The 21,520-nt window shown below is 38.1% G+C and overlaps 1 protein-coding gene across 1 annotated transcript in view; it reads left to right on the top strand.

Moving 5' to 3' along the window:
* The window catches only part of ARIH1 (ariadne RBR E3 ubiquitin protein ligase 1), a 130,386-nt gene that overhangs the window by 60,485 nt on the left and 48,381 nt on the right, over positions 1–21,520 (top strand). The window contains exon 2 of the mRNA XM_053927869.1: positions 908–975. Within this exon, the coding sequence (XP_053783844.1) occupies positions 908–975 (68 nt within the window). The remainder of the gene's footprint in view (positions 1–907; positions 976–21,520) is intronic.

Raw genomic sequence — 21,520 nt, 5'->3', positions numbered from 1 at the left:
AACCTTTTGGTGTACAGGACTGTGATCCAATCAACTGAACCAGCCAGCCAGGGCTAAAGGAGGATTCTTTGGGAAGTCTGGGTCCTAGAAGTAAGGAGTACTTAGATGGATTATAATGAAAAATGTGCCTGAAGTGGGTGGATGGGAGTTACCATGTCTGCATCTTTGGTTTTTTTGTGAGCTATGAATATGTGTGTATTTTCCTGTGACAGATGGTATTGTTGAGAAGAACAGGTAGAGGTCTTTCATGACATCATTTTTATACAGGATTACTTTTTAACTAAATCAGTAGTTAACTGTAATACTATAGTTTAACTATGGTGAAATAAAAGTAGTTTTATGTACAAAGACCTGTTTTGAAATGCTATTTGATGTAATAAAATTATACATGAAATACAAATAAGCAGACTCTGATATTGTAAGTAGCTCTAGTATCTTCCACATTATATTCCATAAATTATTACATGGAACAGATTTTTTTTGTCATTTTTCATTAAATGTCTTTGAAGGACCTTCTGACTTGAAAATGGTTTGGGATTATTTGAATTAGTCAATACATAAGGTGTTAGAAATTTTATTGATTAATAGTGTGCTGATAGGCAGATGTTAAAATTGCAAAAAAGTTCATTTTAATTAGTGCTTCATTTAGCACAGTAATTTTTCATTTAATTCCTTTTTGACTTATTTTAAATTTTGCTTAAGAATCCTATAAAGACCTGCCTTATTTGTGCGGCTTACTATTTTTAAATAGTCTTGATCTTATAATTAAAAATTTAAATATTTTTAGAGGGAGAAAAATGTCTTAGGAAAGGAGATTTGGGTGGGATATTACAAATTCAACCTAAAAGTTCACTAAATGTCAGTGAAGTGCTGTTACCTTAAAATGACTTTTTCCCCCCTTTTTTAGAATCCAGCAACTATCACAAGAATACTCCTTAGCCACTTCAATTGGGATAAAGAGAAGCTAATGGAAAGGTAAGAAAATACCATGTCAGCTTGTATTTAAAAGTAACACAGAAAGCCTGTTGAACAGAATTTACAAGAAGCAAGTAAGGAGTTGATTTTTATACTAGTATCTGAACAAACCAATGTGCAAATAGTTTTGCTTTAATCTCTTATATTCCTCGCCTGTAAATATTGCAATAAATTTAGTATTAAGGGAACTCAGGCTCAATGTTATTTCATTTCGGAGGTGAGATTGGGGGCTCTGCTTCAGTACCTTCTACATATATATCCTTTTGAGTACTGGGAACTAAAAGTAGGGTTTCAAAAATGCTTTATAGCTTTGGACCATATGAATAAGATCTTTTAATTCCTTAAAATTTCTTGTCTGTAAACCTTTTTAGTCATGTTAAAGACATTTATTCAGTAAAAGCTATAAAATAAAGGAGTTGTTTGGGTATCCTGGGCACCAGGATACAGCTACATGAACTGCTTCTATGGTTTCACTGCAAGATTATATTCCATTGGAGATTTTAAAACTCTTTTTTTTCAGAAAATGTTTCTATTTCAAAAAGGGAAGAAATTACTGGGACTGGAGAATGACAATAATGATGCCATTCTTAATCTTTTTCTCTTCAATAGATTGGAAATTTGGAGCACTTGTTAAGGTGATGTAGGGTAACAACCTCTGTTCTCTCAGCCTTATTCTCTCAGTATAAAATAAGCAATCCTTATTTTAATAAAAAAAGTAAACTTGTTTTTGAGACCTGAGAACCCAAATTGTGGAAAATAAATGAAAAATATTTCCCATTTGATTTTAAAAGCACTTGTAAAACATATTAATTAGATAATACCAAGAATATTACCCCATTTCTCACACCTTTTACCCCAATTATAATTTAATAGTGACAATATTAACTATCAATTTTGAGCCCTCTGTGCCAGTTATTATTTCATTTTATCATCTTGATAGATTTATGGTGCTAGAAACTACTATACCCACTTAATTGATGTGGAAACTAAAACTTAGAGCTTAATAATGTATTACCTCGGTTTTGTAACAAAACGAGTTAGCACTCATTCAGGTTTGTTGGACTCCAAAGCTTATGTCCTTAATCACATACTATATATATCTTTTCCCATGATTCATGAAGCACAAAATGCTCCTTGACGAGTGTGATTTGTTTGTTCCTTTCCTTCATGGATCTCACCTTTTTAAAGCAAGTAATATTTCTTAAATTGGTAACATTTATTTTATGGCACCTCTGTTGGGAAAAGGAGTTTTCATTGTTTATATCTCATACCTTTCTAGTGACCTAGGCGTATTTACAGTTTGTTTCTTATTAATGCATTGGGTTGGCCAAAAAGTTCATTTGGTTTTTTCCATAAGATGGTTCTAGTAGCACTTAGTTGTCTTTAACTTAATTCAAAAGAATTTCGTTAGATTTTATTGTGACAGCTCTCATATCAGCCTGCATTAAAAGAAAACTTCTCAAAATTGGTGAATTTTTGTGTAGCCATTTTAATGTCAAAGATGGAAGGCAATACATAACTTTTAGCATATTATGCTTTATTATTTCAAGAAAGGTAAAAAATAGATTTGTGCAGTATATGAAGCAGGTGCTGTGACTGAATGTGTCAAAAGTGGTTTGCGTAGTAGCTTCTTGGGGGAGATTTCTCTCTGGACAATGCTCCAGGTCAGATAGACCAGTTGAAGTTGATAGTGATCAAATCAAGACATTATTTGAGAACAATCAACGTTATACCATGTGGGAGGTAGCCAACATACTCAGAATATCCAAATCAATAAAGTTATTGGTGAAAATGAAAAATGTCTTTTATTTTACAGAAAACACTAAATGGACTTTTTGACCAACCCAATATTTCTTTAAAGACATTTCAAATAAATTTTGTGATTAAGTGTGGTAAGTATGAATTAAAAAGTAGGTGGCTTGTGGGAAACTTCTGAGTGTTTGAACTTTTCAGTTTCTCCTCGTTAATTTGAATTTTTGTTGTATATATTCTAAAAATATGTTATTGGATATCTATAAATCTTTTAAGTAGTGTTCTAAAGATCAATATGCACTGTTTTTGTCTCATGTAATGAGTTTCACATTATGTCCTATGTTGTCTAATATTATCACTGCCACATTTTATTTTATTTTATTTTATGATTACTAATATGCTTAGGTTGAACAACTGACATTGTTAGTTGTGCTTTATATTTACCATATCATTTCTTTGGTTATTTTATTGCCTTCATCAAGTTTTCTTCCTCTCTCTTCCACCCAATAATTTTAAAGTTATATATTTTATTTTAGTGTTTTTAGTGTCCACCCTTAAAATTTGTATGTGCATACTTAAAATTATAATTTTGTAATAATGTATAATTACAGTATTTATATCTGTGCCTGGCACAAGAAAAACAGTGTGGAATACTTCTCTGTCCTTTTTTCTCCTCTCAGCTTGATAAATAGGTGCTTGAATTTTTCATTTGATATTAAACATTTTTAATATCAGTGGAATCTTTGGGATTCTTTATATACAATGTCATGTCATAGGTAAATAATGACAGTTTTACTTCTTCCTTTCCATTTTAGATGCCTTTTATTTCTTCTGTTTGTCTGATTGCTGTGGCTAGAATTTCCAGTACTATGTTGAACAGGAGAGGTGAAAGCAGACATCCCTGTGTTTTTCCTGATTATATAGGGAACACTTGTAGTTTTACCCGTTAAGTATGATACTGGCACTGGGTTTGTCATATGTGGCCTATATTGTGTTTAGGTATGTTCCCCTCTATTCCTACTTGAAAGTATTTGTCATAAGTCACTGCTGGATTTTATCAAAAGCTTTTTCTGCATCTCTTGTTGATATGATTGTGTTTTTTAACCTTCATTTTGTTTATATGGTGAATCCCATTTATTGATTTGCGAATGTTGTACCAACCTTGCATTCCCAGAATAAATCCCACTTGATCATGGTGTATGATCTTTTTGATACATTGCTGTAATCAGTATGCTAATATTTTGTGGAGGATTTTAGCATCTATGTTCATCAAGGACGTTGGCCTGTAATTTTCTGGCTTTGTAGTGTCTTTAACTGGTTTTCGAATTAGGATAATGCTGTCCTCCTAAAATGTGTTTGGGAATCTTACCTTGTCTTGAATTTTATGAAATAGTTTGAGGAAAGGGGGTAGTTCTTCTCGGAATGTTTGGTAGAATTCACCTGTGGAGCTGTCTGGTCCTTTTGTTCGTTGGGAGTTTTTTTCATTACTGTTTCACTTTCACTAGGTGTAATCTGTCTATTCAGATTCTCTGATTCTTCCTGATTTTAGTTCTGGAAAATTGTATGTTTCTAGGAATTTATCCATTCTATCCAGGTTATCCAGTTTGTTGGCATATAGTTGTTGATAATATTTTCTTACAACTCTTATACTTCTTTGGTGTTTGTTGTTATTTCTCCTCTTGCTTTTTTGATTTTAGGTATTTGGGTCCTTTCCCCTTTTAACATGTTGTGTATGGTTAACGTTTTGTGCATCTTGTTTATCTTTTCCAAGAACCAGCTCTTGGATTCCCTGATCTTTTGTATAATTTTTTAGACTCTATTTTGTTTATTTCTGCTGTGATCTTTATTATTTCCTTCCTTATACTCACTTTGGGCTTTGTTGTTCTTTTTCAAGTTCCTGTAAGTGTGAAGTTAGATTGTTGATAGGTCTTTAATGCTATGAATTTCCCTATCTTGAATGGTTTCCCAGTGTCCCACAGATTTTGGATTCTCATTGTTGACTCATTCTTTGTTTAATATCACATTGTTTAGTATCCATGTCTTTGCGTGTTTTTGAGTATTCTTGTGATTAAGTTCTAGTTTCATAGCATTGTAGTCAGAGGAGATGCTTGATAGGATTTCACTCTTCTTAAATTTATTGAGACTTGTTTTGTGTCCTGCCATGTGGTTTATCCTAGAAAACATTCCACGTGCACTTGAACAGTATGTATATTCTGCTGCTTTAGGATGAAATGCTCTGAAGATATCAATAAATTCTCTTGATGTAGTGTGTTTAAGGCCACTGTTTCCTTGTTGATTTTCTGTCTGGAAGACCTATCCATTGAAGTCAGTTGGATGTTAAAGTCCCCTACTATGACTGTTTTTCTGTCCATCTCTACCTTTATGTCCATCAAGATTTGTTTCATATTTTTAGGTGCTCCTTTGTTGGATGAGTAAATGTTTACTAGGGTTATATCCTCTTGTTGGATTGTTCCCTTAATCATAACATAGTACCCTACTTATTCTCTACTATAGCCTTGGTTTTAAAGTCTATTTTGTTTGATATAAGTACTGGTACCCCAGCTTTTTTCCGTTTTGTTTGCATGAAATAACTTTCCATCCATTTACTTTTAGTCTGTGTGTATCTTTAGATGAGAGATGAGTCTCATGGAGGCAGCATATGTATGGGTCTTGTTTTCTTAGCCATTCAGCTACCCTCTTTGTTTTGGTTGGAGCATTTAAGCCATTTACATTTAAGGTGATTTTTGATAGGTGCTAATGTAGTGCAATTTTATTGTTAGACTGTTTTCATTTGGGTTTTTTTTTTCTCCCTCCCTCCCTTCCTCCCTTCTTTCCTTCCTCCCTCCCTCCCTTCTTCCTCTTCCTTTTTCTCCTCTTCCTCCATTTTCTTTTTCTTGTCCTTCTTCCTTTTCTCTTCCTCCTTCCTTCTTGCTTCCTTCTGTCTGGGAAGCTCATTTCTCCTTCAATTTTAAATGATAGCCCTACTAGGTAGAGTAACCTTGAATAGAATAACCTATTTATTTGAAATATTGGATTCTTTATTTCTGACTGGTCTTTTTTATTGTTTCTCTTTTTGTTCATACTATTGAATATCCTTATAATCATTACTCTAAACTCTATCTGATAAATTGCTTGTCTCCATCTCATCTAATTCGTAAGGAGAATTCTCTTGTTCTTTCCTTTGGTGTCTGTCCTTGTTTCCCATTTTGGCTGCATCTTTGTATTTTCCTCCTTAGTTGTAAGATTAATCACTGATGTCTCCTCAAGCAGTAATCAGCAGCCTGGCTTAAGCACTGCAGAGTAATTATTGCGGGTGAGGTTATTAGTTCCCCTCAGGCTGATGCCACATGGAGAGGAGTGCCTTGCTTGAAAAAGACGGCTTCTGTGTTATGGGGAATGACTCAGCACAGGGATTCTGGCAGTGTTCCCTTCAGTTCTCTCCCTAGAGCCACCAGGCCCAGACTCTCCTCAAGCATCTCTAGTCCACTCTGCCCTCCCTCTGACGGTGCCCAGGGAAAGTGTCTGCAAACTCAATTTTGTGCATTGGCCCTTTAAGGGACTCTCTATGTCTCCAGCCCTGTCTCCCTCACAGACAGAAACCCTGCTGCTGTTCACAGTTGGATGTTAACTGGCTTCCTTTCCAGCTCTGGTGCTGTAAGCGGGGAGGCCCTCTTGGATTTTAGACCCCGTACTTCTCAGGGGTTACCAGCGGGCTGCTGCTTCTGTTCCTGCCTGTGGGAGCCCAGCCAGCCCTCTCACACCTCCTGTGTACCACCTACTAGTCTCGTTGTGGTGATGGGTTTCCACTGTCTGTCCTTGTTTGTGAGGCTTCCTCTCTCCAGCTAGTGTTCAGTTGGTGTGATTTCTCTTCAATTTAGTTATAATTCCAGATTGGTCCTAGGAGCAGGTTAGTGTAGCTTCTACTTTTTAGCCCCAAAATTTGTTTTGAAGTCAATCTTCACTGTAATGGTATTTGGATGTAGAGCTTTTAGCCTCTGCCAATTTTTTAATTAGGTTTTTTGTTTGTTTGTTTGGTGTGTTGAGTTCTGTATAGTTTGGATATTAATGCCTTGTCATAGCTGTTGTTTGCTAATATCTTCTCCCATTCAGTTGGTTGACTTTTTGTTTTGTTGGTGGTTTCTTTGCTATGCTGAAGGTTTTTACTTTGATATGTTACCATCCATTCATTTATTTTTGCTTTACTTCCTTTGCCCTTGGGGTCAGATTCATAAAATCTTCTCAAAGACCAAGGTCCATAAGTTCAGTACCTTTGTTTTCTTCTATGTTATTTATTGATTTGCTCTTAATATTTAGGTCTTTGATGCATTTGGAATGTAATTTTTGTTTCATTCTGTTGCATGTGGATTTCAGTTCTTCCATTACCATTTATTGAAGAGGCTTTCTTTTCTCCAGTGTGTTTTTGGCTCCTTTGTCAAAAATTATTTGCCTATATACATGTGATTATATTTCTGGGCTCTCAGTTCTGTTCTTTTGGACTATGTGTCTGTTTTTCTGCCAGTACCATGTTGTTTTGATTATCATTATTCTGTAGTATAATTTGAAGTCTGTTAGTTTGAAACCTCCAGCTTTGTTCTTTTTTTTCCCTGAGGATTGCTTCGGCTCTTTGGGGTATTTTGCGATTCCACACAAATCTGATCATTTATTGCTCTATTTCTTTACAAAAATATCACTGGGATTTTGATGGGGATTGCATTAAATCTGCATATTGCTTTTGGTAATATGGAAATTTTAACTACATTGATTCTTCCAACCCATAAACATGGAATATCTTCCTATTTTATTGTATCTTTTTCAATCTCTTTTAATAATGCTTTGTAGTTTTCAGTCTATAGGTGCTTCACATCCGTTGTTAAGTTTATTCCTAGGTAATCTTTTTTTTTTTTAACAGATTTTATTTTTAATTTTTTTTGTAGTATATTTATTAATTATGCTATTACAGTTGTCCCATTCCCCCCCCACACACACACACACTCACTCCACTCCATCTGGCCCACCCCCTGCCTCCCACATTCCCCCCTATAGTTCATGTCCATGGGTCATACTTATAAGTTCTTTGGCTTCTACATTTCCTACACTATTTTTACCCTCCCCCTGTCTATTTTCCACCTATCATTTATGCTATTTATTCTCTGCACGTTTCCCCCCTCTCTCCCCCCCATCCCCTATTTATAACCCTCCATGTGATCTTCATTTCTGTGGTTCTGTTCCTGTTCTAGTTGTTTGCTTAGTTTGCTTTTGTTTTTGTTTTAGGTGTGGTGGTTAATAACTGTGAGTTTGCTGTCATTTTTACTGTTTATATTTTTTATCTTCTTTTTCTTAGATAAGTCCCTTTAACACTTCATATAATAATGGCTTGGTGATGATGAACTCCTTTAACTTGACCTTATCTGAGAAGCACTTTATCTGCCCTTTCATTCTAAATGATAGCTTTGCTGGATACAGTCATCTTGGATGTAGGCCCTTGCCTTTCATGACTTGGAATACTTCTTGCCAGTCCCTTCTTGCCTGTAAGGTCTCTTTTGAGAAATCAGCTGACAGTCTTATGGGAACCCCTTTGTAGCTAACTGTGCCCTTTTCTCTTGCTGCTTCTAAGATTCTCTCCTCTTTTAATCTTGGCTAATGTAATTATGATGTGCCTTGGTGTGTTCCTCCTTGGGCCCAGCTTCTTTGGGACTCTCTGAGCTTCCTGGACTTCCAGGAAGTCTGTTTCCTTTGCCAGATCTGGGAAGTTCTCCTTCATTATTTGTTCAAATAAGTTTTCAATTTTTTTTTTCTTCCTCTTCTTCTGGCACCCCTATAATTCGGATGTTGGAACGTTTAAAGATGTCTTGGAGGTTCCTAAGCCTCTCCTTATTTTTCCGATTTCTTGTTTCTTCTTTTTTTTTTTTTCTGGTTGGATGTTTCTTTCTTCCTTCTGGTTCACACCATTGATTTGAGTCCCAGTTTCCTTCGCATCACTGTTGGTTCCCTGTACATTGTCCTTTGTTTCTCTTAGCATAGGCTTCATTTTTTCATCTAGTTTTCAAACAAATTCAACCAATTCTGTGAGCGTCTTAATAACCAGTGTTTTGAACTGTGCATCCGATAGGTTGGCTATCTCTTCCTCACTTAGTTGTATTTTTCCTGGAGCTTTGAAGTGTTCTGTCATTTGGGCCTTTTTTTTTTGTCTTGATGCATCTGTTACTTAAAGGGGCGGAGCCTTAGGTGTTGGGGGGGGAACACTGGTCACTGCGCTGTGACGCTGTACGTGGGGGAGGGGCTGAGAGGGAGCAATGGCGCCCGCTCCACTCTCCACCGGACTCTAATCTTTCACTCCGCTACCCACAATCAAATTGGGACCCTCTGGTGCTGGTTCCCGAGTGGGTGGGCTTGTGCACGCTCTAGACCCCTGTGGGTCTCTCCAACGACCTCTCCTGTGAGGCTGGGAGTCTCTCCTGCTGCCTCCCCAACCCCCACGGGCGCTTTCAATTAGAGGTCTGAGGCTTTATTTCCCTGCGCTGGAGCCCTGGGTTGCGCGGTCTTCTTCTGTGCCTGAGTGTGGGGCCACGGGGTACTCCCTGCTGCTCTGCCTGCCCCATTCTCTGCCACTCTGAGTCTGGCCCTCTTGGTTTATCTGTGCGCGAATGTGGGGCTTCAGGGTCTGCTAGTGGTCAGACTGCCTGCCCCGTTTGTCCCACACTCCGCCAGTCTCGGTCCCGCCACAGCCACGTGAGTCCTCTCCGCCCTGATGCCCATCTCTGCCCCTCCTACCGGTCTGGATATATGTTTCTTTTTTATCTACTTGGTGTCCAACTTCCTTGCCGTTAGATTTTCTGTCAGTTCTGGTTGTGCGAGGAGGCGCAGTGTGTCTACCTACGCCGCTATCTTGATTCTCCCTGGTATTTTATTCTTTTGGTTACAATTGCAAAAGGAATTGTGTTTTTTTTGTTGTTGTGTTTTCTGAAATTTCATTGTTAGTACATATGAGTGCAGTGGAGTTTTGTAAATTGATTTTGTCTTTGCAGCTAGACATGCCTTCTGAAGGCAGCCTATGGGTGCGTTTTTTTTTTGTTTTGTTTTGTTTTTTGTTTTTGACTCAATCTGCTACTCAGTCCATTTACATTTAGGGTGATTATTGATGCACTGTATTTTGTTGTGTATGTTGCACACCTAAATTTTTGCACTACCCGTGTATAATGCGCATCCTAAATTTTCCCTTAAAAATTTGGGCAAAAAAGTATTTGTTACACAAAGCAAAATATGGTATGTGGATTTCCTCTAGCCATTTTTAACTTTCGTTTTCTGGTAGCTCTGTGCCTCTTATTGGTTCGTTTCCTTTAGTGTTCTTTCTGTTATTTTTGTTTGGTGGTATTCCATACTTTCTCCTTCTTTTTTTTTAACTTACGTGTCTCAGTCTTGGGCTTTTTTGTGTGTTTGGTTACCATTAGGTTTATGAAAAGGAAAGTTTCATATATAAACAGTAGTTCTTTTGACTGCATCTGATCTCCATCCTCCCTTGCAAATTCAAACTTTTACTCGTTCTTTCATGTTTTTATTGTCACAGATTATCCCTGTTTATGCTGTAAGTTTGTTGGTGATCTTACTCATAGCTTTGTGACCATTTGTTCTTTGTTTTAGGTAGAATAGTAGTTACTATTCTCCCTTGAGTAGTTACTGAAATGAAGGTCTTCTAGTTTTCTCAGTTTTATGTATGCCTGGAAAAGCCTTTATTTCTCCTTCATATCAGAAGGATAACTTTGCTGGCTATATTGTTCTTGGCTGGTAATTTCCCTCTTCAGTAGTTTGAATATTTGGTTCCGCTGTCTCTTAGCTTGTAGAGTTTCTGCTGAGAAGTCTTATAATAACATAATGTTCTTTCCTTTATAGGTTACTTTCTTCTTTTCTCTTGCTGCCTTGAGAATTCTTTCTTTTTCATTTATTTTTTAACAGTTGTACTGCAATGTGCCATGGAGAAGGCCTTTTCAGAGTGACGTGATTAGGTGTTCTTTTTGCTTATTGGATTCAAGGATTTAGCTCTCTCCGTAGGGTTGGGGAATTCTAGTCATCTATTTATTTGAACAGGCTCTCCATTCCCTCTTGGTCATTTTCTTCTTCTGGCATGCCTGTGATTCTTATTTCTCTTTCTGATGGAGTCCGTTCTCATAGAATTCTTTCTCTTTTTTAATGCTCAAGTCTCTGTTCCCTCTGTCATTTCTAGATTTGTATTTGTATTTGTATTTGATACCACTAATTCTTTCCTCCATCTGGTCAGTTCTACTTCCGATACTTACTAGTTCATTCTTGATCTCTTTTATTGAGTTCTTCATCCCCCAAATTTTTATTTGCTTCTTTTTAAAAGTTTTAATCTCTTTGGTAAAGCCCTCGGTTTGTTGATTTTGGTTTCTGGGTTCATTAAACTGCCTGTGTGTGTTTTCATGCATCTTGTTTTTTCAGAACTACAATCTTGAATTCTTTCAATTCCATTATATATTTCCATCTCTTTAAGTTTATTTCTCTGGAGGTTTTTCATTTCTTTCTGAACTGCCATATTACTGTAGTTAAATTCATGGTATTTGATGCATTGCTACTTTGTCTAAGCATTTATGTATGAGTGGCACTTCTCTAGTAGATTGATAAGAAGATTGATTCCTGTTTTTTTCCAGGAGGTGGTGCTGAATCACAAGTGTTTTTAGTTCTCTTACACTTTTCTGGCTTTTTAGCTCTCCATGGGGTGGTGGAAAAGGGGCTGTGTTCCCTGGGGAGGTGGGCACTTCCCTTGTGAACTGGTTGTTCCTATTTCAGGGGACCAACCCTGCAGAGGAACGAGGAGAGCAATGGTGCTCCAAATTCATGACATCCTGGTGCTGTGATCTGCAGCCCGATGCTGTTATGTGGAGGTGGGGTGAGCAGTGGGAACCCAGCTGTCTTTTTTGTTGCTCTGCACTCCCAGCAGTGGCAACCTTGGACCTCCCTGATGTCGCTCAGGGAAAGTGTTTCTGTAGTATGAGTTCTCAGGTTTGCAAGTAATGTGTTCTGTGACCTGACAGGAAGGGTGAGGGGAGGAGAGGTCTGGGAGGTTAAGAGAAGGTGGCCAGGATCCATGGCTTTGTTTCTCTGTCTGGAGTGCTTGATTGGCAGACAACCATGTCCATAACTCTGTGATTCATCCCAGCATAGGTCACTGGGCTCAGGCACAGTTCTTACTGCCCACCCCTGCAAGAATGCTCTATAAATCTCTTTGCTCCTTCTAGCTGAAGGGAGTGCCATCATCTACAATGGATTTACTCTTTGCTCCAGGCTGCAGGGCTGTGAGCTGGCTGCTTTGAGCTCCTCTCACTACTCACCTCCCTGGTTCACTAAAACATGGTCACCTGTGGATGTTCAGATGTATACAGATCTCTCAAATGTGTTTGTGCATTGAGCAGGGAATCCTTTGTTGAATTATCCAAATTGGTGAAAGATCAGTGGCAGAGACCAGGGTTATCTTTCATGCTGCCATTTCTCTGACATCACCTGTTCTTACTTTTTTTCAGGTTACTTCTTTTTACTTGTCACCTTTGTTTTTCTATCTGGTTTACCTTTAATTTACTAACTTTTTTTTAACTTACCCAAAATTTTATTCTGATACAAATATACCATTTTACAGAGGAAATTTTAAAACTTTGGCTGAATTATTTTTATTACTAATTTGCTTTTCTTTCTGCATCCATTTGGCTATTTATCCTTCCTAAATTTTTAGTTTCAACAGTATCCAACTTTATTCATTTTAATAACTTTATCCTTGTTTTCTGGGTGCTAGCCCTCTCTTATCCCTCTTGGCATATAACTGTTCTTACACTGTCCTTACACTGTCTTCTTTTAGACTGTTTATCAATAAACAAACACAGAAAATTGAAATTATGTACTGGTATTTTCAAATTGGTCACATTCTAGGCTAAAATAAATTTCAAGTCAAGTTTATGTGTGGTCTATTTTCACATTCCAAATTACTGTTATACACCCAAAATTAAATTACTAAAATAATTAAGAGCTAAATAATAAAAGTGCCTACAATAAGAATGTCGCTAAGTCGTGTGGGGAAATTTATAGTCTTAGTGTCCTTATAAAAAAGGTAGGAAACAAACTAACCTTTGAAACAGGAAGTTGGAAAAATGTGAAACAAACCCAAGTAGAGTAGTGTAGGAGGTACTTGTGATAAAGCAATATTAATGTAATTGAGAACATAATTAAATAAAACCAAAAGATAGCTCTTTAAAATAGATATTAAAAAGGAATTAACAAGGAAATTAGAAGACAAGTTACAGAGACTGGGATAAAATACTTGAACAAGACATGTGATAAATATATACAGAACTCATAAAACTCGATAATAGGAAAATAGTCCAAACTTTTAAATGGTCAAAAATCTGAATAGATTTTGCCTGCGAACCAAAGGGTTGCCAGTTCAATTCTCAGTTATGGCACATGCCTGGGTTGTGGGCCCAGGTCCCCGGTAGGGGGTGTGTGAGAGGCAACCACATATTGATGTTTCTCTCCCTTTCTTTCTCCCTCCCTTTCCCTGTCTCAAATAAATAAATAAATAAATAACCAATCTTTTTTTAGAAAAAAATAAGCAGGTGTCAGTTAAGCATATGCAGTTACTCAACATCATATGTCATTTGGGCATTGCTAGTTAAAATGATATACCACTGCATATCTATAAGAATGACCAGTATCTAATGACACCATCAAATACTGATGAGGATGTGGAGCATCTCGAGCTCTCATTCATTGCTGGTAGGAAATGCAAAATTATACAGCCATTTTATACATATAAAATATTAAACATAGCTTAACTTTCACCACATAATCCAGCAGTCAGCCTTCTTGGTTTTTACCCAAATGAATAAAAACTTACATCCACACAGATATTCATAACAGCTTTATTTATAATTGCCAAAACTTCGAAGCAATCAGGATATCCTTCAGTAGGTGAATGGATGAAACTATTTGGTACATTTAGACAACGGAATTTATTATTCAGCACTAAGAAGAAAACAGCTATCAAGCCATGAAAAGAAGACATGGAAGAGCCTTAAATGCTTATTACTAAGTGGGAAGTAGCCAATCTGAAAAGGCTGCATAGTGTGTAATTCTAACTGTTTGACGTTCTGGAAAATGCAAAAACTATGGAGACAGAAAAAATGTAGCAGTGGTGACCAGGGGTTGATCGTGGTGGTGGAGATGAATATGTGGAGCCAAAAAGACTTTTTGGTCAGTGAAAATATCCTGTATAAAATTGTTATGGTGGAAAAATGTCACTATGCATTTGTCCAATCCCATACAATGTACAGTACCAAAAGTGAGCCCTAATGTAAATGATGGCCTTTAGGTGGTACTGAGGTGTCAGCATAGATTCATTGATTGAATCAAATGAACCACTCTGTTGGAAGATATGGCTATGGAGGAGGTTGTGTGCATATGGGAGCGAGGGGTATATGGGAACCCTCTACTTTCTGCTGTTTTGCTGTGAACTTAAAACTGTTCTTAAAAAGAAGTTAATTTTATTTTGAAAAACAGGAAATAAACTGTTGGCAAATGAGATGGAGAAAAAAGCACAAATAAACAATATTGGGGATAATGCATCACTATGGATGGGAAAAATATTTCAAAGTTGTAAATAAACACTGTGTATCACTTTACCAATATACTTGAAAACTTAAAGATGTAAATTACCACCCTGGCTGGTGTGGTTCAGTGGATTGAGTGCCTGTCTGCAAATGGAAATGTCAGTTGGTTCAGTTCACAGTTGGGGCACCTGCCTTTCTTATGGGCCAGGTCCCCAGTTTGGGGGTATGCGAGAGGGAATCAATGGATGTGTCTCTCATACACTGATGTTTCTCTCCCTCCCTTTCTCCCTCTTTGCCCCTCTCTCTAAAAATAAATAAATAGCCCTGGCTGGTGTGGCTCAGTGGATTGAGCCCCAGCCCGTGAACCAAAGGGTCACTGGTTCAGTTCCCAGTCAGGGCACGTGCCTGGGTTGCAAGCCAGGCCCCCAGTGTGGCGGGTGCAGAAGGCAACTGCACATTGATGTTTCTTTCCCTCTTTCTCCTTTCCTTCCCATCTGTCTAAAAATAAATAAAATCTTTAAAAAAAATAATAAAAACATATAAATAGATACATAAAATCTTTTAAAAGATGTAATTTACCTTAAGTGTTCCCCCCCCCCCCCAGAAATAGTAGAAAAATAACCATGGAAAAGTGTAGTAAATATACTAAAACGTACATACCTCTTTTCCCCAAAAAGTACTAGGTGATTTTACTGGCAGGTTCTGTCTAATAAACCTTCAAGGGACTGCCAGTTGTATTGAAAGTCATTTCAGAACATAGAAATAACTATATTTATGTCAGTCAAATCCAAATAGCTTTGGTTACAAAATCTGACAAAGATGAAAGCGTAAGAAAACTACTGTTATTATGAATGTGGCTGTTGAATTCATAAATAAAATAATAGTTGGGTTGGCCAAAAAGTCCACTTAGGTTTTAATGTACAATGTCTCTAGTAATGCTTAATTGACTTTTAACTTATTTTAAAATATTTTTTATTGATGACAAAAAATGCTATTACCGTTTTGCCAATTTCTTCCCCTTTTATCCCCCCTCTGACCTGCACCCCAACCCTCCAGCATTCCCTCCCCCATATTAGTTCATATTCATGGGTTATACATATACGTTCTTTGAGTTCTCTTATTTCCTATACCATTTTTTATCTTTCCCCATTTAATTTATACCTACTAATTATACTGCTGCTTCCCTATACCTTCCCCACCTCTATTCCTCCCTCCCCCCTCCCCATTGAAATCCCTCCATGTGGTATCCATTTCTCTGATTCTGTTCCTGTTCTAGTTGTTTGCTTAGTTTGCTTTTGTTTTTGTTTTAGGTGTGGTTGTTAATAACTGTGAGTTTGCTGTCATTTTTACTGTTCATATTTTTTATCTTCTTTTTCTTAGATAAGTCCCTTTAACATTTCATATAATAAGGGCTTGGTGATGATGAACTCCTTTAACTTGACCTTATCTGGGATGCACTTTATCTGCCCTTCCATTCTAAATAATAGCTTTGCTGGATAGAGTCATCTTGGATGTGGGTCCTTGCCTTTCATGACTTCAAATACTTTTTTCCAGCCCCTCCTTGCCTGCAAGGTTTCTTTTGAGAAATCAGCTGATAGTCTAATGGGAACTCCTTTGTAGGTAACTCTTTTCCTTTCCTCTTGCTGCTTTTAGCATTCTCTCCTTATCTTTAATCTTGCGTAACTTAATGATGATGTGTCTTGGTGTGTTCCTCTTTGGGGTCCAACTTCTTTAGGACTCTCTGGGCTTCCTGGACTTCCTGGAAGTCTATTTCCTTCACCAGATTGGGGAAGTTTTCTTTCATTAGTTGTTCACATAAGTTTTCAATTTCTTGCTGCTGCTGTTCTCCTGGCACCCCTATAATTTGGATATTGGGACATTTTAGGCTGTCCCAGATGTTTGTATGTTTCTCTTCACTTTTTTGAATTCTTGTTTCTTCAATCTGTCATGGTTGGATGTTTATTTTTCCCTTTTGTTCCAAATGGTTGATGTGACTTCTGGTTTCCTTCCTGTCACTATTGGTTCCCTGAATATTTTGCTTTATTTCATTTTGGGTATCTTTCATTTGTGTTTTCATTTTTCGACCAAGCTCATTGAGTTCTGTGAGCATTTTGATTACCAGGGCTTTAAATTCTTCATCAGATCGGTTGGCTATATCCTCAGCACTTAGCTCTCTTTCTGAAGTTTTGCTCTGTTCTTTCATTTGGGACATGTTTCTTTGTCTCAGCGCACCTGTTAAGTTGTAAGGGGCTGGAGCCTTAGATATTCACCAGGACAGTGCAACCCTCCTTGCTGTGCTTCCGTGCTGCCTGTGGGGGAGGGGCCAGAGAGGGAACAATGCAGCTCACCTGCTCTGCTCTAGCCCCCTTTTTGATGAGAATTAACACTGGGAGTTTCTCCCACCTTGGCAACCGCTGTAGTCCACAGTCAACTGTCAGTCTCAGTTTCACCTTCAGCTGACCCCTCCTGTGCAGTCCACCACCTCGCCATGGGTTTTTACTGCTCTGGTTCTGCTTGACTTTTTCTTTATTTTCTTGGTTGTCAGAGTTCCATGCAGTTTGATTTTCTGGCACTTGTGGTTATTTATTGATTTCAGGTTGGTTTCTACCTACGCCTCCATCTTGGCCAGAACTCCTTAATTGACTTTAACTTAATTCGAAACAATTTTGTTTGGGGGGGATTTCCAATAAAGATGGTGGCACAGGTAAACATTGCTTTTCTCCTCACACAACCACATAAAAATTACAATTAAAATACAAAACAACCATCACTTAGAACCATCAGACCATCGAGTTGAATGGAAGTGTGGCAACCACTGAATTAAAGAAACCACATCCATCCAGACTGGTAGGATGTGCGGAGACGTAGAAAAGGCTAGTCCCACATCCACTTGTGGTAGATAAAAATTCAGGAGGGGTATCTCAGAAGTGAAGAGTCCCAGCCTCACACCAGGCCTCTCAGCCAAGGGTTCTAGTGACAGGAGGATAAGCCTCCATAACTTCTCGCAGCAAGAACTAGCAGGGATTGAATCAATGGAAGAAACTTCTGGAATCCCAAGCAGCTTTTTTCAAGAACCCACACATGGACTTGCTAAGTGGACTTGGGCCCACCACTAGCAGCAGCCAGCCTGTATTCACAGCTTGGTTTTGCTTGGCAGTCTAAAGCCCAGCACAAGTAGCAGCCATCTCAGATTGTTTTATAGCTCAAGCAGGGTGGCCCTGTGAAGAACACAGGTGACGCCTGTCCTTGGCCTGCACCACCAAGGAAACCACAGACCCTGTGCACCCAGTGGGCAGCTACAGATGGTGTCAAAGCACCAACACACTGTCCCTGCACAGCTGATCCTCCATGGCAGGTGGAGGTTTGTAGTCAGTGGTCACAGCCAGTCCTTCCAGCTGACTGGCCTGGGGAAATTCCTCCTATTGACCTGCCAACAGCGATCAAGGCTCAACTACAAGGGGTGGAGGGTGTACACCTCAAGTACTCAGCATAGGTGGTATGGGGAGGCTGTGCCACGGGACCCTACAGGACACCTACTATATTAGGCTACGCTACCATGACAGGGAGTCATAGTAGGTCTACCTCATACACAGAAACAAACACAGAGAGGATTCAAAAATGAGACAAAAACGGCCTTAATAAAAGAACAGAGCAAAACTGAAAAAGAGCTAAACAAAATGGAGATAAGCATTCTATCCGATGCAGAGTTTGAAACACTGGTTATAAGGATGCTCAAGGAACTTAGTGAGGATCTCAGCAGCATAAAAAAGATCCAGTCAGAAACGGAGGACACACTAATTGAAATAACAATTTACAGAGAAATAATAGTATGGTGGATAAAGCTGAGAATGAAATTGATGATTTGTAATATAAGGAAACAAAAATCCAATCAGAACAAGAAGAAGAGAAATGAATCCAAAAAAATGAGGATATTGTAAGGAGCTTCTGGAACAACTTTAAGCAATTCAGCATTTGCATCATAGGGGTACCAGAAAGAGAAAAGAAAGAGCAAGAAATTGGAAATCTTGAAAAAGTAATAAAACTTCCCTAATTTGGTGAAGAAACAGACATGCAAATATAGGAAGCACAGAGAGTCCCACATAATATGGATGGAACTAGGCCCACTCCAAGATTCATCATGATTAAAATGCCAAAGGTTAAAGATAAAGCAAGAATCTTTAAAGTGGCAAGAGAAAAGCAGTTAGTTACCTACAGGGGAGTTCCTATAAGACTGTCAGCTGATTTCTCAAAAGAAACTTTGCAAGCTAAAAGGGATTGGTAAAAAATATTTAAAGTTGACTTCTGGCCAAGTTGGAGGCGTAGGTAGACACACTGTGCCTTTACACACAACCAAAAGAAGGACAACAATAAATTTAAAAGCAAGAAAACCAGAACTGACAGAAAATTGAACTGTATGGAAGTCCAACAACCAAGGAGTTAAAGAAGAAACATTCATCCAGACTAGTAGGAGGGGCAGAGACAGGCAGCTGGGTAGAGAGGAATTGCAGCAAGGCGGTGACTGGCAGGCTGGGTGGCCCCACGTCAGTGTGCAGATAAACCAGGAGGAATAACTGGGGAGCGAGACAGACCTCACAATCCAGGGGAAATAAAGCCTCAAAGACCCTGATTGAAAACACCTGTGGGGGTTGAGGTGGCAGCAGGAGAAACTCCCAGCCTCACAGGAAAGTTCATTAGAGATACCAACAGGGCCCTAGAACGTCCAGGGAATCAGCACCAGAAGGGCCCAATTTGATTGTGGGTGGCAGGGGAAGTGACTGAAAATCTGCTGAGAGCTGAGCAAGTGGCATTGTTCCCTCTTTGACCCCTCCCCCACATACAGGGCCACAACGCAGCTACATGGGTTGCCCCGCCCTAGTGAACAAACACCTAAGGCTCCGTCCCTTACTATGTAACAAAAAAAAAAAAAAAATAGCCCAAATGAAAGAACAGATCAAAGCTCCAGAAAAAATACAACTGAGCGACAGAGAGATAGCTAACCTATCAGATGCACAGTTCAAAACACTGGTAATCAGGATAGTCACAGAATTGATTTAATCACAAATTAGATTTTAAAAATGAAGGCTATGCTAAGTGAAATAAAGGAAAATATTCAGGAAACCAACAGTGATGGGAAGGAAATTGGGACTCATATCAACACTGTGCACCAGAAGGAAGAAATAAGCATTCAACCAGAACAGAATGAAGAAACAAGAATTCAAAAAAAATGAGAGGCATAGGAACCCCCAGGACATCTTTAAATGTTCCAACATCCGAGTCATAGGGGTACCAGAAGGAGAATAAGACCAAGAAATTGAAAACTTATTTTAAAAAGATAATGAAAGAGAACTTCCCTAATCTGGCAAAGGAAATAGACTTCCAGGAAGTCTAGGAAGCTCAGAATCCCAAAGAAGTTGGACCCGAGGAGGAACACACTGAGGCACATCATAATTACATTAGCCAAGATTAAAAATAAGGAGAGAATCTTACAAGCAGCAAGAGAAAAGGAGACAGTTACCTACAAAGGAGTTCCGTAAGACTGTCAGCTGATTTCTCAAAAGAGACCTTACAGGCAAGAAGGGTCTGGAAAGAAGTATTCCAAGTCATGAAAGGCAAGGACCTACAACCTACATTACTCTGTCCAGCAAAGCTATTATTTGGAATGGAAGGGCAGATAAAGTGCTTCCCAGATAAGGTCAAGTTAAAGGAGTTCATTATCACCAAGCCCTTATTACATGAAATGTTACAGGGGCTTATCTAGGAAGAAGATGATCAGAACTATGAACAGGAAAATGACAAACTCACAACTATGAGCAACTAAACCTAAAATAACCCCTAAAAGCTAAGCTAACAACTGGAACAGGAACAGAATCACAGAAATGGAGATCACATGGAGGGTTATCAGTGGGTGGGGCAGGGGAGGATGGGGGAAAAGGTACAGGGAATAATAAGCATAAGTGGTAGGTACAGAATAGACAGGGGGAGGTTAAGAATAATATGGGAAATGGAGAAACCAGAGAACTTATGTGCAGAGTCCATAGACATGAACTAAGGTGGGGGAATGCTGGTGGGAGGGGGTGTGGAGAACAAAGGGGAATAAAGGGGAGAAAAAATGGGACCACTGTAATAGGATAATCAATAAAATATACTTTTAAAAAGTGTTAAGAGTCCAGATTGGTTTACTGGAAAATTCTACCAACATTTAAGTAGATAGTAACTCCAGCCTTATAGTCTCTAATATTAATGTTCTTTTAGAAAATAGTAAAAGATGATCCCCCACCTGTATGAAGCTTACTACAACCTTGATACTAAAACCCAAAGAAAAATTGCATAGATACAAATGAAGAAAAACCTAAAATATTGGCAGGTTTAATTCAGCGATACATAAAAAGGATATTAACCTGTCATGGCCAACTCAGACTTATCCCCGGAATGCCGGATTGATTTAGCCTGAAACAGTTCAGTATTATTGGTGACTTAAATTATTGAAAAAACATTTCAGTAGATTCAGAGGAGAGTAAGTTAGTAAAAATCAGTGGCCATTCATGATTTTAAGAAGAAACCATTAACAAAGAAGGCATAAAAGATAATTTTTTAATCTAATCTAAAAAACATCTGTAGGAGATACTACAATTTATGCTGAAATGTTGAAGATTTCCATTTTATAAGGAGTTCAAGATGTGAACATACTCACTTCTGTTCAACATTATAGTGAAGATGATCCTAGCCAGGAGCATACGGAAAAGGAAAAATAAAGTACAACTGTTAACAAGGGAGATGCTAATCAGTAAATATTCTTTGATAATATGAATTGTATACATAGAAAATCCAAAGGAGTCCACAGATAAGTTTTCAAATAAATGACGTTAGAAAGAAATATAAGAAATTTTTTCTCTCTCAGCATTTACATGCCTACATACCCAACAGAAAGAAATAGGCTTGTCTAACTTGACAGAGTCGTATACCATAAGCATGTTCACAGCAGCATTATTCATAACATCTCCAACCTACTAATAACCAAAATATCTTCAGATAGATAATTATGGTATATTTACATAATAACTATTAAGCACCCCCCCCAAAAAAAATAAAACACGCTGGCTAGAGCTATAATTGGTTACATAGGTGAGTCTTAAAAACCATCACATTGAAAGATTAATAAACCTAATATATGGTTCTGTTAATAT

The sequence above is a fragment of the Desmodus rotundus genome, chromosome 7, assembly GCF_022682495.2.
Source record: "Desmodus rotundus isolate HL8 chromosome 7, HLdesRot8A.1, whole genome shotgun sequence".
NCBI lineage: Eukaryota > Metazoa > Chordata > Mammalia > Chiroptera > Phyllostomidae > Desmodus > Desmodus rotundus.
This window is presented reverse-complemented; position numbering and strand designations above follow the sequence as displayed.